We start from the raw sequence: 18,885 nt of genomic DNA on the forward strand, positions 1-18,885 counted from the left end.
ACAAAAATTTATGAACTTAAAAAATCCTTTAAATAATGTTATTTTCCACTGTTAAATTTAAATTTTGATTTTGAGAGTTTGGTTGGTATTCAGTGGTCGTTCATTTTCAAAATTTTGGACCAAATCCAAAAATATATATAAATTTTATTTTTAATATGAGTTTTTCCATAAAATGTAGATAGCTGTGGTGTTGGATTTGCCCATTTGAGCTTGAGGACCATTACAAAGATTTGAAATCTTACTTAATAAGGAAAGTATTTTTCTTTATTTGAGAAGTGGTTGGTATCTCTATTATTGATCAAAACCCTTTATTTTTTAAAACTTGTTGGGGGTTATAGCCCCCACTTGTCCTTGCATGGCTCTGCCCTTGACCCAAGTTGATGATGATCTAGAATTGATCCAATAATGGGTAGATCATTCTTCGTCTAATTCCATATGTAGTTTATAATTGGATTGCATCCTTGATCGATATCAACATTTGGACCAAATCCAATTTCATAACAGTTTTCTATGATATAACTACACAAAATATGGCACATGTTCCATATTTACATTTATGTACTTTATCACATATTAAAAGATCTAGGCATTATTAATATAAGTTGAATTGAGTAAGGATGAGAAATTGTCCCTAATTCGCAAATTGATTGGAAAAACAAAGAAATTCAATGAAGAGCTCAGATCATATGCACCCAGAGTGAAGGATTGAAACCCTTCTCCCATACCCCAATACATGTCACGTAAGTCATAATCCAAGGTTCCTTTTAAAAATTTCCTTGGATCACGACGTAAGTGGTGGCGTGTGGGAGAAGGGCTTCAATCCTCCACCCTAGGTGCATACAATCCGCACTCTTCAATGAAATATTTGAAGAGTGTATGATGCACATAGTGAGTGTCTATTTAAAAATTGGGTGAACCTCTTCGATGTCGTTCCATTCTGCTTCAACCTTCAAAGGATTCATTCTCAAACAAGAGCCCATTTGAATTAATCATAGCACAACAACTTTAATCAAAGGTGGAAGAAGATCAAGCAAAATTGCAATATTCCCTTTTTTTTATTATAATTATATTAAAATACTATATTATTTTTTTAATTATGTAATTTTTTGAAAAGATGATACCCATTTTAATTCTTTCTACAATAATCAAACATTTGACCTAGTTGAAAATGTTGGAACTAAGAAGATATTCTTGAAGAGTAGACCTAAAAAAAAAAAAGAATTCTTGGTCTCTACAAGATTACATGTTGGTTTCGATCTCTATTGTTATGCTAGTGCAACTCATCTCCCTCTACATGCATCACTGGTGAACCCTAAGTTAACAACACACGTGAAGAGAGAAAAGTTAGGGTTTTTGTTTTGGTCTGGTCCCCTACCCCTTCAGGGCTCTCTCTCTCTCTCTCTCTGTCTCTCTTATTCATGTTTAGAAACAAGCTATTACAGTCAGAAGGTCTGCAAAGACCATGGGGCCCCACACACACTAAAAAAGACAGGTGATGAAGTGGACGTAAAACTAACTTGTACCCACTAAATCAGTTCCCATATCAAGCAAAATCACATGTCGTTCGTACTTTTTTTATTTATTTTATTTATATATTTATTTTGCGTTGTGGGTTATGTTAAGATAGTTATGGGCTCACCCAAGGCCAAGGGTCTTCTAAATGTCTCTCATTTTCTCCTTTTGGAAGAAAATCCTCCAGATTTCTCACTTAATACAATTTTTCAAAAGCCCTTCTTAAGCCTTTAAATTAAGATGAAGAAATAACCACTATATATAGATCCCATTTGATGGTTAAATTCATGAATCCTCGAGATCAATATTTCTAGATATCCAAAAATGGAATGCTTTGGTAGTAGATATAGAGAAACTGAGGACGTAAATGGGCTATATAAATATAGATGTGGATGTCTACTACTTTCCTTGATCACTTTATGCCCATTCCACAATGAATTGCTTTGATAGAATGATTATTATTATTATTATTGCATTCATAGTAATATAGTATGTTAGAATTCCATTCCTAACTTTATAACGATCCATTCTGATTTGATAACTCTGTATTCTAACCCATTTTGATAATTTATCGTATTATTTTTTTATCAATTATGTCATGATCTGATAATGTGTTTGAAAATTATTGAGGATACTAATATCCCAATGAAGCATTGGATGATATATATTCTTGATAAGTATAAAAGATGGACTTCAACCAGGGGGTCTAAATCTCTTGGTTAGTAATTCAATTTACAAATCAATTGAGGCTTGTTTGGAAGCAAAATGTAGGGATCAAAATTGACAACTCGCGGAAGTTGTTATATTTGTGCATATTTTAAACACACAACTTTAGAAAGTTGTAATTCTCCAACTCTTCGAATTTTTTTTAAAAAGAATTTATAATGTTTTATTAAATGAGAGTTGAAACTCATTTTAGAGTTCGATGTAAGAAAACAAATGATGATCATCATTATTATCAATATTTAGATATCCTAATAGAAATTCAAACCTAATAAGAATTTCTATCGATCGGATCAAGTTTTGGTTTGGCTCGACTCACCATGGATTGGCATTGGGTTGTATTACGAGACCCGTTTAGTAATTGGGTGCTCAGGCTCCGCATTTCAAGTTCGTTATCCTAACCATCTCCTTTGCTCCATTGGGAGCTTGGCCCCTTATTCTATCTTTTCTACTGCCTTGCTCCTCCTCTCCCTACTATTCCAGCCGCTCTCTGTAATAGCTTGCTTCTCGGGTGGCTCGCATTCTGGGTGATGCGGCTGAGCCAAAGTGGGCTCAACAGTCGACTTATGTACAAAAATAATAGAATTAACGGAAGAAACTGAATCTGTCATCACTGCTTCTGATTATTCAACATAGTCAACTGGATCCCCTGATTCCACTCCATCAAATTCAGCATAAAGTGCTTATCTTGCATTTCCTTCAGCTTCAACTTCGACTAAATAGAGTTCTTCTGAATGTTCGATACGGTCCTTCACTTGATTCGGGGTGATTCATGTTGAAGGCTAGGCCCGGGTTTCTGAGCTAGGCATATTGTGTAGCCCAGCATTGGACAAAGGTGAGTTTTTTTGTTAGGCCTGACCTAGCCCATTGACAGCCCTAGTACCCAAGTGTGTCAATGTGTACCAATTTGATTGATTACCTTGACAAACTTGAAATCAAATTAGTCAGTTTTGAATGTACCATCATGAATCTGGTCATTTTTTAATTTGATTCTAGATCTTAAGTGTTCGAAACCCCACAAAACCATGAATTCCTTAGGGCCACCCTCCAGGTCCGATTGACCCTCGACTCAACTAGTTTTAAATTTCAAATGTTAACAAACTATTTCCTATTATAATTTTCTAAGATTTTCTTTTCAAAAGTTCAAATTGTTTGAAAATTTTTCATTAGTATCAACTATCAAATGAGGAATTACAAGTTAGCTTTTTCACACAAATAATTTTATATTTTATATTTTATTGAAGACTCGACAGGCATCCAAATATCCAATGGGTATCAAGTACTTGTTTTGATTCCAAGGGTCTCATACTCAAAATTAATAAGAATTGGAACAAATATTTTATTTAGGTTCTAGTTTTGGGTATATGTAACCGACCCGTTATAACTTCCTAAATACTAAATATATAAACCATAATTGTGGGTTGTGGATCTGCAACACTTGATCTTGGTGTGCCACAAAGCCTAATGAAGAATCTATACTATCGAGTCCAAGCATAATCTAAATTTATGAAGCACTGAAGTTGGAATTCTCTACAACTCTAAGGTAAATTCTCACAAGCAACCAAATATTGAAGTTGTAATTAACTTTTACGGTATTATTTCCAACTTTCATAAATTTAGAACTCCGCGGCTTAAGAGTGCAACTCCACATAAGGGATCAACCAATTAATTTATAATTCTTTGATTAATCATTGAATATAATTATGTTTTTACTTTTCAATCTCAAAATATGATATAAGGTGGGGAATCATTTTCCAAGGGTGTGGGGTGGGAAACATTTTTCCTCCTAAGATGAAAAATTAGTGTGGGTGATAATTTGAATTTTTAAAAAAAATCAGGACTTATCCACCTGAAAATCTCTTCTTTTTCTTCTTCTTTTCTAGGAAGAATCGTTTTTCTACCCATTTTCTATGACAATCATAAGATCCTGAGAGGTTTTTTTAGAATGGCTAGAATTCTAGATTAAACCACTCCGCAACAACCCATTATAAATCTCAAGATAGTCATTATCGTCATCGTGGTCATCATCATCGTCAAAATCTTAATTCTGAAACTTTAGTGTCAATTTAATGAATAATATTTATTTAATAGCATAATAAAAAAAGGCACATCTTTCAATTCCTATGTGTCTAAATTTTTTCTTGTAACTTAAATTCTCATTTTTCTTTTTTAGAGATTCTATTGCCACACCAACTTTTAGTAATGCCACTTTAAGAAGTGTGCTAATTCTTTAAGGACTTTCATATAAATTGAGGTGGCATTAACAAAAGTTGGCATGACCATAGAATCTCTCTTTTTTGTTTTTCAATCTGACAAATATAATTCTTCCCAAACTATCAAGCTTAATAATAAAGTGGGGAGTCAATTTAGTTAACATTGGGCTTCATTTTTATTTATTATTATATTTTTAATTTTACTTTAAGAAGCATTATCATATATCAAAATTAAGCCTACCATAATGTTGAAGTACTTAATTGAGGCTATCACCTTAATCCCTAGACACCATAACCCAAATGGTTAAGGGGGCGTTTGGTTTGGATTGTCAAAATCAAATTATAGAAACAAATTTGCAAAATCTAGAATTTTGTTTGCCTACAATATTTATTAAAACTGATTTTGGCATCGAGCATTAGAATCTTGTTTACTTGATCATGTTTCTAGAGTTGTAAATTGAAATACTACATATCCAAGTACCCCCCCCCCCCCCCCAAAAAAAAAAAAAAAATTCATTTTAACACTAAAGTGCAAGAAACAGACTCCAATAAACAAGAACCAAATCTTATCATGTTTCTTATCTTAGCGGATACCTTATTCTGATTACAGAAAAAAGTGTTTTATATTCCAAACCCAACAATTGTAGAATTTAATTATACATACAAGAATCAGATTCTAGAATCCAAACCAAACAACTCCTAAATCTCCTACTTAGATATTAAAATTTCCTGGTAGTACAACCGCAGAGTTCATCTCCACCAAAGAGAGCCACAATGCAAGGTATCTCATCATCATCTCATCTTTCTACAAACCCAACTACTTCTCCCAAATTTCCCTCTCAAATCCATAAAATCCCATCTTCACTCATTCAAATCCAACCATCACAACCACCACCACTAACAACAACAACAACAACAACAAACCCTAAGATCAAAAAGAAGAAATCTTTCAAATTTCTCTCCAAAACACAAAGATTCTCAGAACAAGATGCATTCCCACACTCCTTACCACTCCACTCCAAGAACCCACATTCCACCTACAAAGACATTCAGAGATTTGCAAGGCAAGACAAGCTTAAAGAAGCACTCACCATCTTAGATTACTTAGACAAGCAAGGCATCCCAGTCAACCCCACAACCTTCTCTTCCCTCCTTGCCTCAGTTGTTCGGTCCAAATCCCTCACCCAAGGACGCCAAATCCATGCCCATATCCGTATTAACGGCCTTGATAACAACGATTTCCTCCGAACCAAGCTCGTTCACATGTACACGTCGTGTGGATCAATTGAAGACGCGGAGAAGGTGTTCGATGGGATTTCTATGGTCGAAAGCAGCGTGTACCCATGGAATGCCTTACTTAGAGGCAATGTCGTACAAGGCGGTCGCCGATATCGCGAGGTTCTCTTTACGTATTCGAAGATGCGTGAATTGGGTATCGAATTGAATGTCTACACCTTCTCTTCCTTGATCAAGAGTTTTGCGGGTTCCTCCGCTCTCACTCAAGGGATGAAAGCTCATGCAATTTTAATCAAGAATGGGTTTGCAGATGGCTCAATCATAATTCAGACTAGTTTGATCGATATGTACTTTAAATGTTGCAAGATTAAGCTCGCTCGCCAAGTGTTTGAGGAAATTCTTGACAGAGATGTTGTTGTTTGGGGAGCAATGATTTCTGGTTTCGCTCATAATAGGTTGCAAAAGGAAGCATTGGACTGCTTTAGGTGGATGAGAAGTGAAGGAATTGAACCAAATTCGGTTATATTGACTGCAATTCTCCCTGTGATTGGAGAAATGTGGGGTCGGAAATTGGGTAAGGAGGTTCATGGGTATGTAATCAAGACGAAGAATTATAGAAAGCAACTGTTCATTCAGTCTAGCTTGATTGATATGTACAGCAAATGTGGTGACATGGCTTCAGGAAGGCGGGTTTTCTACGAGTCAAAGGAGAGGAATGCTGTTTCTTGGACAGCACTCATGTCAGGTTACGTCTCAAATGGGAGGTCCGAGCAGGCTCTGAGATCGATAGCTTGGATGCAACAAGAAGGGGTGAAGCCTGATGTTGTGACGGTTGCAACTGTTCTTCCCGTTTGTACTGAGCTGAAGGCTTTAAAGCAGGGGAAGGAGATTCATGGCTATGTGATAAAGAATGGGTTTCTTCCCAATGTGTCTATTGTTACCTCTTTGATGGTTATGTATTCAAGGTGTGGAAGCTTAGAGTATTCTTGCAAGTTATTTGATGGAATGGAGAAGAGGAATGTAATCTCATGGACGGCGATGATAGATTCCTATATAGAGAATCTATGTTTTGATGAAGCGTTAGTAGTGTTTAGGTTGATGCAGCTTTCGAAGCATAGGCCGGATTCTGTTGCCATTTCAAGGATGTTGAGCGTTTCTGGTGAATTGGGGATCTCGAAGCTTGGGAAGGAGTTACACGGACAAGTCTTGAAGAAGGATTTTGTGTTCATTCCTTTCGTTTCTGCCGAGATTGTGAAAATGTATGGGAAATGTAGAGAGATTGAGAAGTCTAAGTTGGTGTTTGATGCGAACCCTTTCAAGGGATCAATGACTTGGACTGCAATTATAGAGGCATATGGAAATAACAATAGGTATCGAGATGCTCTCGATCTCTTTGACCGGGCGATATCTAATGGTTTCAGTCCAAACCATCACACTTTCAAAGTGGTTCTATCTATTTGTGATCAAGCTGGTTGGTTTGATGAGGCTTGTCGGATATTCAATTCCATGGCTAGAAAATACGATATCAAGCCATCGTTCGAACATTACTCCACCATCATCGAACTTCTTATGAGATCCGGGCAAACAGAGGAGGCACAAAGATTTATTCAAATGAGATCATCCTTGGCTCAAAGATGAGGAAATGAGTATCTTACTTGGTGAACCACATTATGTAAGATTCCAGGATCTCTTTTTTGATGATTGAAGATGATGCTCATGAATGTTTATGGATTTGTTAACTGTATGTACCATAGAAATTGATTTCCGTTGCTTGATAAAATGAAGGTGATTTAGAAATTTTGCTGCCATAAAATTATGTAAATTTATTGTACAAGGCTCTTGAATCTTGATTTTTATTTTTCTTGTCCATGGTAGTGGAGGAATTCTCATTTGGATCTTAAGATCTTTGAAGGTTACAGTCTCCTACTTTACTTTTCCATGCTTTAATGGTTATAGCTTTAATAAGATTATCGAGCAAATTTGCTTGAAATCATATAAGCCTATTGTACATGGTGATATTAGTAAAATGTTGTAGACACAGCATACATGGAAACATAATGCAGTCAAACAATGAATTACTCCGTGAAAGATCATGGTCCCCTTTAGAAACTAACATCTCTGTTGTTCATGTCAAGGGGGCAGCCATCAGCTTATATCGACAAAATATGGTTGAAGGTGGGGAAACTTAGTACTTTTTTTCTAGTTCTTCCATTAGAAGTATTGTCCATATCAAGGTTTTTTGGTCAGTAATTTGGTTATCAGGCAGTATTCTTGGAGAAAGTGGCTCATATTGTAAGGTAGGAAGTTAAAACTTCGACAATCCTTAGAATTCTTTGAAAAAAGAAAAGAGAAATGGTCTAGCTTTAAACGAATTTATAGTAAGTTGATAAAACCAAAAAGATGATGCATTTTGAAGGTTTGCAAATATGCTAGGAGCACAGTGGAGAGTGTTTGTGTGTGGGAGGGTTGGTGGGGTGGGGGGTGAAATTGAGAAAGTGGCTCAGTGAAGATGTCCACCTCCTGAGGCGTGGTTTTGGCCATCTCACTAACCCTTAAATAGTTGCAAAATGTGGAACATTTCTCGATTTGTATGGATTGCAGAGAGTCTATATTTCCAAGGAAACCAAAAGGGAAAAAAATAATGAAAAATTTCTCTACCGACCTCTCTGCATCATTTCATAGGCTCATTCCCAAACAAAAGAATAGCATGTACTTCAAGCGGAAGACAAGCTTCTCAACAAGAAGAGCAATTTGTACTGCATTTGGGCAATAATGTTTTGGTGAGCTGTCGGCATATCTATGACACCAATAAGATTGTTTGATGATGATGACAAAGATTGGAGGATTTTAGGTGTTGTTGAATTAATAAGATATGGTTTCGATATCCTTCAATAATATGCTTTTTGAACTCCCATCTTTTGTAAGTCATGAAAATTTTCTCTACCGACCTGGGAGTTGGTACAGAACTCCCACCTGCTAGGCTCACCTTCCAAGCAGACCCCAAATGCAGTATGGGGGATCCTGAAAAAATGTAGAACCAAAATACCAAACAAGTAGTGTATAGTCGTTGTCGTTATGTGCTCTGTTAAACTAAACTAAGGATCAAAGAGATGATGGTATTGAGGTATCATTCAAATGGATAATATATTGAGGAAGTTATTTATGGTTGCACACAATAGAGTTTACAACCCTAACACTAGAAAAACATCAATGGGCCAACAAATCCATCAAAACTGGACCCCTCTGTAACAAAATAAAACTAATCTACGATACACTCACCATAAGCTCAATGACACAAGTCCTAACAGACCACAGATATCCATGCACACTTCAGTTGTTTGCAGCCACTAAAGCCATGTGCTCGATCAGGTCCAACACTCGATTGCTGTGCAAAACCATGTAAAGGTACATTTTAGACCAGCAACACGAAGGAGGGAGGGAGAGAGAGAGAGAGAGAGAGTACCTGTAACCCCACTCATTGTCGTACCACGAAACAAGCTTCATGAAGGAGGAGCTCAGTCCGATGCCGGCCTTGGCATCAAAAATACTTGACCTGAAAATAAGTCCCCAAAAAGAAAATGAGAAATGGTACTATGGACATACATCGAAAACCAACCTGTGACAAACCTATGTTTACCCAATTCACTGATACTCGTACGAACCACGAACCAGTTCACGGTACAGTTCATACTGGGTTAGTAAAATCAAACGAATCACGAATCCACTGAATTTTGATTAGGTTCAGCGAACCAAACCAATTTATTATACTTTTTCATTGTTTACATTAGAATTTGGATTATTATATCTCACTATTTAACTTGGTATTTTTTAACATTATAATTGAACTTATAACTTGTATACTTGAATTATATATATCCACAAGCGAACCAAGAAATGAATTATCTCTACCTACCCCTACGAACCGGGTTCATTCCACGAACCCCAAATTCAAACCAAGCAAACCAACGAATCAGGTAACATAGTGACAAACCAAGTGCCATCCACCTTAGTGAATCTCAAATATGTTCATCGAGAAACCAGTTTGAGCCGCATACCAAAGTTGTGGATCTTATCTGTAAGAACTTGTGACTTTTGGAGTTGCAATTTTTTTTGTTTTGTTTTTTTCTGCTCGTGTATTGTTACCAGATAGGCCTTCTCAACCTTCTCTATTTCTTCTTCATTAATACATTTTCATCTACAGTTCTAGAAAAAAAAGAGTATTTTAAACAGGAATTCTACCTTGAGTCACCAACAAAATCATTGGAAACAACATCATCCTCCGTGTATCCAAGGATGCCTTTCAATGGACCCTCTGATGCATACCTGGGAGAGAATTTAAAAGTTGATCAAAGTTTACTTTGAAATGAGTATGAACATATTAAGGACCAGAAATGAGTATAGAGGGAAAGAGTAATTTTGTAAATGATGGTTCACATGACACGAGATTTCTGTTTAAACTATTAGAAATGACATACTTTATGGCTGCTTTGACATCTTCATATGAAGCACTTTTCTCAAGTCGACAGGTTAAGTCTACGACTGATACATTCGGTGTTGGAACACGGAAGGCCATTCCTGTGAGCTTGCCATTAAGTTCTGGAAGAACTTTTCCAACAGCCTACAACCACAGAAGCATAATTACAATTCACATAGAAAACTCCAAACCAAGAGAAGGATTGTTTAAAAGTTAATTTCGAGTAATACCTTTGCAGCACCAGTCGAACTGGGTATGATGTTTTGCGCAGCTCCACGACCCCCTCGCCAGTCCTTCATTGAAGGGCCATCTACAGTCTTCTGCGTTGCTGAACAAGAAAAGGAAATTGATATTACCAGGGCCACAAAAACCCAGCCAACCCGAGCTCGACAGACCCAATCTAACCTCAGGCCAGACTTGGGCTGATTTATTTTTAGTTCAGGTTGAGCTTAGGCACAAATTACTAAGCTCAATCAAAAGTTGGGTTGGGCACGGGTTGAGGCTTTGGCAACCCAAGCCCAATCCACCTGAGTTGCACCTTATGTGTTACCATGATTGAATGTTTACATTTCCACTCAAAAAATAGTGAAACGAAAATAACAAAATGGAAAAGAAAAAAAAAACTCACAAGTGCAGATCTATGTAACACGGACATAGCACTGAAAGAATTTTGGCTTATACCATACATGCATCACTACAAGTATCCAGACTAATACGCATCTAACATGTAAAGCAGTCACCCTTGTTTTTCAATACAATAAGGTGGTTTCACAGTTTATTGGATGACTAAGAGTTTATCATTTGATGATGGAAGAAAAAAATCTACTTTGATGCCCCTTACTTTCTTTTTTTTGAAAAGTATAATATATTGATCAGAGAAGAAAAACAAGAAACAAAGAGGCCGAGAGAGCCTCAAGAAAGCAACAAAAAGAGAAAGAACCACGTCAATAATTACATAAGGAGTGCCATCTAAAAACAAAATCATCAAATGTAGTCCCTGTGAACTCTATATTTTGCTTTGACCAAAGGTATAACAAACCCAAGATCTCCAAATAACCTGCATGAGACCTGCTATTCTTATTCTTGAACACTCTGTTGTTCTCTCGGTCCAGACCCCCCAAGCGATAACCGTGGGAAGCATAGCCCAAAGGATCATTTTTCTGGTGTGGAAAATGTTACTGGTCCACTCTACTAACAATGAAGAGAACTTACGAGGAGGGACCCAATTAAGTAGAAACAGACCAAGGAAATTCGACCAAATATGATGAGAAAAAGAGCAATGGATTAATAAATGATAAACCGATTCCCCATCACTCATGCACAAGGGACAACAATTTGGAATGATCCAACCCCGCACAATCAAATTATCCAAAGCAAGAATCTTTCCAAGGGAAGCCAACCAGACAAAAAAAACTACTTTGGATGGAACTAACCTGGACCAACTGACTGCTCTCGCTAGAGATCTCTCTTCATCGAAAGTGAACCACATATAGAAAGACTTGGCAGAGAATCTCGAATCCTTAGCCCTTATCCATTCCCACTTATCCTGTTCGCTGTCGTTGAGGTGAAACGTATGCAAGAGATCAAGGAAAGATGTTACCTCAGTTAGCTCTCAATCATTAAAATTTCTTCTGAATCCCAAATCCCAAGTAGGACCAGACATGTTGCCAACCAAACACTGCTGAATAGAACAATTCTTCTTCATAGAACAGGTATACAAAGACGGAAATTGGTTTGCCAGAGGCGATGTGCCGCACCATCTATCCTCCCAAAATTTAATTTTATCTCCCAAACTTGCTTTGAAACTAATCCCCCTTTCGAAATCTTCGGTCCCTTTAAGAACTCCTTTCCACACAGTGCACCCATACGGCCCTTTAGCCTCCCCACTATACCAACCTAACCTCCTTTCCCCATACTTGGCCTTAATAACCTTCCTCCACAAACTCCTCTTTGCCGAATCTCCAAAGTCATTTTCCTAACAAAGCTCTATTGGTTAATCTAAGTCCCCTTATACCCAACCCCCTACTTTCTGCCAAGCACCTTTTCTTTTTTTCTTTCATTAGTGATTACAAAGAAACATCTGAATAATGTTAAGATTAGATGAAGCCGATCATGTTGTACCCAAGATCAGGGATCAAGGTGCTGTACACTCCATAGGTCTATTTCCCATGTTGGTCCCTACTTTTCAACAACAATCATGTTGTCCACAATCCTATCTATCAAAACCACTCAATGGATGGACCATTTATGGAACAGAGCATAACCCTAGAATCACTCCATTTCCCTCCGTGTGACACTTTATTTTGATATAAAATAAAATAGTATCACCTTTTATTTTAAGGACTTTCTATAAAACATGCATTCTAAAAAGAGGATTGGTGTAATCCCTCTTCCTTACCTAATTTATAAAGTTCTTAAACACAATCATGATATGATATTAGAAGTCTACTGTTATTTTTATTTTGTTTATCAATAGAAATGTATGTTTATTAGGTTATGAAGTACACAAATGTTACAAAAAAATTTCTTTTATCTTCATTGTTTTTATTAAATAACTTGAGATATGTATACTTAAATAGTACATTGTATACAAGCATATGTTAAACACCATCCTTGTGTGTGTGTGTGTGTGTGTGTGTGTGTGAGAGAGAGAGAGAGAGACCTGTGGTTGCATGCACAGTAGTCATTAGACCTTGAACGATACCGAACTCTTCATGAACCACCTGCAAGATACAATGGACCAGTATCATGTCAACCAACCAACTAGTCCAAAGGATCGATCTATTGGAGAAAGGGAGAACTATGAATATAAGAAGGCACAGGACTTAACTGGGGTATGATAAACCCAAGAGTGGAGGAAAATATACACTCAACACCCTCTCTCACACACAAGGGTGGAAAGAATCGAACCTGTGACCTATATGAACCTAATGCTCTGATACCACCATGTTAAGTAACTAACTACTCCAAAAGATCGATCTTTCAGAGAGGGGAGAACTATGAATATAAGAGGGTCACGAGAATTAATTGGGGTATGACAAACCCGAGAGTGGAGGAAAATATACACTCAACATATCATGTGCTGTGACAGCCAAGATTCTAGTCGCCACAAGGCAGCTTAAATAAAGAGAAATAAAGGGCACTTTTTATTGTCTACGTTAATTACTGGATCTATGAAAGAAAAGAATAGTTTTCAATATGATTTCACATGAAAAATATCAAGCAGTTATTATATATATCATAAGTTGCTAATATTACTTGCAAACCCAGAAAACGGAAGTAGTCAAACCTTGGCAAGAGGAGCAAGACAATTGGTGGTACAGCTTGCATTAGAAATAATATTCATGCTCGGCTTGTATGTCCTCTCATTCACTCCTACGACAAACATAGGTGCATCGGCCGATGGGGCCGATATCACAACCTTCTTGGCACCACCCTACGGAAGCGAATTGGAAAAAGATAAGTGGTCAGAGAGAGAGAGAGAGAGAGACAGAGGGGGAGAGAGACAACCTTAATATGTGACGATGCCTTCTCTAGTGTTGTAAAAACCCCAGAAGATTCAACAACATAGTCAGCTCCATAATTGCCCCAAGGTATCTCTGCTGGATCCCTGAATGTAGATAAGTTATTAATGTGTTTCAGTAAATAAAATATATAGGTAATTATCTCAACATTAGAATAAGAGTACCAATAAGGAGGCATTTTGAAGATACCAGCTAGCTTAGTTGGTAAAATCTATGGATGATGATACCATAGACCTGGGTTCAATTCCCACCATCACCAAGTTACTGATCTCATTAAAAAGCAGGCGTGCAGATAAAAATAAAAAAGAGTACCAATGAAGGATTATTAATATACATGCAAATGATTTGTGAAATAGGTGATACAACCACCTCTGTGTTCATGTCCTGAACAGAACCTTTCCCATGGAGAGAACAATAATTGCAATTTTCTATATGAAAATATTAAAAGAAACTATCACCAGAGCGATACCTTTTACTTGTAACATTAATCTGCTTTCCATTAATTTCCAAAGTGGAATCATTTAAAACCTTAATGGTTCCTTTGAAAACTCCATGAGTTGAATCATACTTGAACATGTAAGCCTGGAAAGAGAAAACGAGTACGGTCATTATACTTAGCTTTTAAATTTTGAAGGCTCTAGCAGAAGTCCCCCCCCAAGATACAAATTCTAATATCCTTTTTCTTCTTTCCTCATGAAAGGGAAACTAATAAAATAATCATCAAACCCTACCAAGAAAAGGAGCACTAATTTGAACATATCCTATAAGGAAGCAGACTGACGTCTGCATTGCTATAAAAAGCATGTGCTGATCTTACCCTAGATTCAAAATTTGATTAGGGCAACGTGCACTCTACTAGCACCCTTCATAAGATGCAAAGCATTTTCTTAACTCAAATATATTTCCTTTTAGCAATTTAGACAAAAAAAATTATTTTTTGCAAGGCCCGACTATGTCATAACCCTGGGGTACTTCCAAGGATAACATCATTAAAATGCTTTGATTTGGGAAAAAAACACATAAGGTGTTTTAGTAAAATTATTCCCAAAGCCATGGACTCACTTTGAGGTGTTATTATTACACCAGGGGTATGATAACAGTGGATTTTACAAATGATTAAGATAATATAACTTCTGATTATTTTGGGGACAGCGAAAGAATGCTCCAGATGTTATTGAACCAAAGGGAAGTGCATACCATTGATTCATTCAACTGAACTATTTCGATATATATAGCAAACTTTAAGCTAATCCAACAAACATCTTTCAATCTGCATACAACAATACCTGATTCCACTAACAATTATATTGGTTTATCCAACAGGTGATTTATGAAATGAATAAGGCACACACAAAAACTGCTAAAAAATAATTGCTGAGTTGTAGATACAACTCCAAGAAAAACACACTGAAGAATTAAACTGGTAACTTTTTTATCAACCAAAGATCCTAAAATAGTGAACTGATTGTAGAACTTTACTCCATCAGCATCAGCAGAAGCTAAAAAAACGGAAAAGAAGGGAAAAAAAAAGGCATGCAATACAATTCCTCACCATGTACTTAGCATCAACAAATGGATCATTGACTGCTACCACTTCGATATCATCCCTAGCTGTCGCTACACGTAAAACCAACCTTCCAATCCGACCAAAACCTGCATGAAACAAATTTAAAAATTTTAAAAATAAAACATTTTATGCTTTAGGATTTCAAATAGACCCATCACCACCTTCCCAAAAGAATTGGTCACTATAGTCTTCTATTTAAAACCATCTTAGCCAATGCATTCCATTTTAGTAAGGAACAATTATGATTCGTAGGGGTTATCTTCTTCTCACCCCAGAAAATTAGTTGTATTTATTAGACAATGACAATATTTGAAATTAATATTAGTCTCATGGTTTAAATTAGTATTATTTCATATATAATGGTATCAAATATCACATTTTTATCTCCATTAATCATTTAGAGTAGTTTAATGTAACAAATCTTCATTGTGTGAAGAACTTTATAATTAATTTTTCCAATATATCATTTTGTTTCCTTCAAAATGTCAAATTCCGTCAGCTTAACAATTCTTTCTTGATAGTCCAACATTTAACACCATAAGGCATATTCAATCTTATCGTTGTCTTAGAAAATTTTCCTTTTAAAAATTCTTTTAATATGATTATGATGTATAAATCACATTAGCACTCCAAAAGCACACATCCACTTTAGCTATCCAATTCTAACTTTATGGAAAAGCCACTTTAGTGAAGGTTCAAGAGCGATAAGCCACTCTAATGAAAACATGTAGAAAGAGCTCACCGAAAAAGTCCTACTCTTGGTCCTTTCCCAGCTCCAACTATCACTATGATCCTTATTGAGAGCCATGTTATACAGCCACAATCAACCCATTTAGTTCTTCCATTTCCCAATCACTAAAAGCTCTTCTAAAACCGTAATCCCAACTCAACCAACATTTCTTAGTGGACAATCCATACAAGTTTGGGAATTGATCCATAAGGGTTGATGACCAAACCACTAGTTCTCGCAAAATCTCACTCTCTCTCTCTATTCCCATTCCCGGCCTTAGACTTGGTTCTCATTCCCAACCTTAAATTTGATCCTTGCCTGAACTGATGGAGCCATGGCACTACTTATTTTGAAGCCCTTGGACTTTAATGCAATTCCCTGGGTTTTTTCTTCAGCCTTAATTACCTATCTACACTCTAAATAACTAAAGACTTGGCTATGGACATAGAATAATGGAGGAGCAAGATCTTTTTAGCTGCTCCAAATCTTTGGGATAAGGCTCTGTTGTTGTTTGTTATTGATTCCAAATCTAGTGCCATCAACTGACACTATGTCATCCTCCAAGTTACAGACACCAAGGGACCTACCCAAAGTTAATCCCTAGCATAAATTAGAAGTAACTAGGAACTCTATAACAGAAAACTCAAGACAATTTATCATATACATATGTGTGTGTGTGTGTGTGTGTAATATAATGCACCTATAAGTAACAAGAAGGTAGATTTACACCAGATACCGACATAAATAATATATTGTAATGGTTAAAGCATGTTACAATATGTTCCATCTATGCACAAAATTATGAATTTTCTCAAGAATGCCTCAAGACTATGTCTTGGTTTGGGTTCCAAACACCTTCACCCTTGGATAATTTAAGAGGGTCGTTCCTACAAGTGGATGGTACTTTCAAGGGAATAGATGACCCAAAAGTTGACATTTAGTGAAATTGAGTAGCGGTGACTTGTGAAGCTTTATATTGGATATAACCTTAAAATCTACAATTGTTGAATGTTGATTCACCGAGATGAACTCACTAAGACCACACAAGAAAAAAAGGTAATGTTTCCAACACAAAACACTTTGTGTAGCATCGGCACTACAAATTCAATCTCTTTCCAATTGATGAGTAACAAAAAGAAAATCCCATTCTTTTAATGATTAAATCAATGAATGCAAAAGAACATCCACTTGAAGAAGAATTTCATAACATAGTGAATAAAATCCAAAAATAATGGAAATCATAAAAAATAAAAATAAAAAACACGCAGCATACCATTGATCCCAATCTTTGTCTTTCCAGTGCTCCATGATTCTAAACAAACCAAAATGTATATATAGTAAAATACTTTCGCCAACTTAAAAGAGAATTATACGACAAGTGTGAAAAGAGGGTTCTCACTCTGAACTGGTGGGGGCATCTCCGTAACCGTAGCTCTGATGGGCTGAATGGTTTTGGTAATGGATTTTCTGTATATTTCAGATAAGGAAGATGAGGCTTTAGTGTTGAATTACAAAAAGAAATCACTGAACATACATCATCAAACAATTGAATAGAATTATTACTCAACTGTATGGAAGATAATTCAGCAGAAACAGGGGTACCAAACATGCTCTTCTGAATCATAGAGGATTGCAGATTGCGATTAACCCCACCGAACGATACCTAATGACAATAAAATCCAAAATAAAACATGAAAATGGAAGAAAAACAGAAATTATAACACATAACACAAAAAAGAAAAACAAATAAAAATGGAAAAAAAAAAAAAGTTTATTCATGATGAAGAACAACTTCAAAAAATCACAATCCTTAGAACGAACAAAAATAGGGATAAAAACATCGAAATGGAGCAAAAACAGAAATCATAATTCATAACACAGAGAAGGATAAAAAAAAGAGTTCTTTTTTCATGGATTTCTTCCGAAAACACACTGAAGAAGAACCAAAAAAAATAAAAATAAAAATCCACAATCTTACCTAGTATTTTTGCCCAAAAAAAAACTTCATAAAACAAGGAAGAAGTACCCAAAAAATAGCATTTATTCATGAATGAAAAAAATACCTCAAAAAACCGAAATCCAAAATTTCTTCCCAAAAAGAAAAAACAAACAAAAAAGGGATTAAAAAACATGGAAATTTCTTCAGAAAAATTTCAATTTTCATTATCGAAACTCGCCTTGAATCGACCATGAGCTGGAACTCTGCAATCAATCTGAGAGACCTCAGCACGAGATCCTTCGATAAGAGGAGTTGCCGATCCAATCAAAGTAGAGAGAGCCATTACGGACTAGCTTCGTCTCCTTAGATCTATCGATCGAAAAACCAAAACCCTAAAATTCAATCGAGAGAGAAACACGACTCCGCAGAGATTATTTTTAAAGCGAAGTCTGCCTGCCCTGTCGCCCTGTCTTCGTGAATACCAAAGCTTGCCAAATTGGTTAGGTTAGGTCTCTCTCTCTCTCTCTCTCTCTCTCTCTCTCTCTCTCTTTCCGTCTATCCTACAGTATTTTGTCGTGTTGTGCTGAGCTGGCATTAGTGACAAAATTCGTTATGATGCCATGTCAGATGAAAACTCCACGTCAGTATTTAAGATTCTGTTATAAATAACTCGGTAAAGTCGGTTGTTATATATTAATAGTATGTGATCGATTTACAACCGTGCATGACGATGTCAACTAGCGTTTAGTTTTGTTTTATATATTTTGCTTACATCGATGTGAGGTACATCTTATTAACTTGCAACTGAATATATAAAATCAATTTGTCGATTTGTTCTAGAATGAGTTAGGTGTGCGTAGCGTCAAAGCAGTTGCTCTCTTTTGTTTCACACTCTCTCTCTTGAAACGTGATTGTGAACGTTGAATTGATTATTAGAGTGAGAGAGATGGATACATAAATAACACGT

At 36.2% G+C, this 18,885-nt stretch overlaps 2 protein-coding genes across 2 annotated transcripts; one reads left to right on the forward strand and one right to left on the reverse strand.

The window, feature by feature from the left end:
• Window positions 1–5,010: 5,010 nt before the first annotated feature.
• Window positions 5,011–8,032, forward strand: LOC147410951 (Pentatricopeptide repeat (PPR-like) superfamily protein). The gene has a single exon (XM_086441955.1). The coding sequence runs from the start codon at window positions 5,223–5,225 to the stop codon at window positions 7,320–7,322; it is 2,100 nt and encodes a 699-aa protein (XP_086298081.1). The 5' UTR covers window positions 5,011–5,222; the 3' UTR covers window positions 7,323–8,032.
• A 771-nt stretch (window positions 8,033–8,803) lies between these two features.
• LOC147410952 (glyceraldehyde-3-phosphate dehydrogenase GAPCP1, chloroplastic-like) lies at window positions 8,804–18,396 on the reverse strand. Its single transcript, XM_086441965.1, has 14 exons — window positions 18,157–18,396; window positions 17,548–17,642; window positions 17,379–17,446; window positions 17,253–17,291; window positions 15,235–15,335; window positions 14,152–14,264; window positions 13,669–13,768; window positions 13,448–13,594; window positions 12,821–12,881; window positions 10,389–10,486; window positions 10,160–10,302; window positions 9,924–10,007; window positions 9,148–9,237; window positions 8,804–9,069 (listed from the first exon to the last, which is right to left on the reverse strand). The coding sequence occupies exons 1-14, from the start codon at window positions 18,259–18,261 to the stop codon at window positions 9,015–9,017; spliced, it is 1,299 nt and encodes a 432-aa protein (XP_086298091.1). The 5' UTR covers window positions 18,262–18,396; the 3' UTR covers window positions 8,804–9,014.
• Between the last annotated feature and the right edge of the window lie 489 nt (window positions 18,397–18,885).

The sequence above is a fragment of the Akebia trifoliata genome, chromosome 1 (genome assembly GCF_017979445.1).
Source record: "Akebia trifoliata isolate Shusen 1 chromosome 1, ASM1797944v1, whole genome shotgun sequence".
NCBI classification, from domain to species: Eukaryota; Viridiplantae; Streptophyta; class Magnoliopsida; order Ranunculales; family Lardizabalaceae; genus Akebia; species Akebia trifoliata.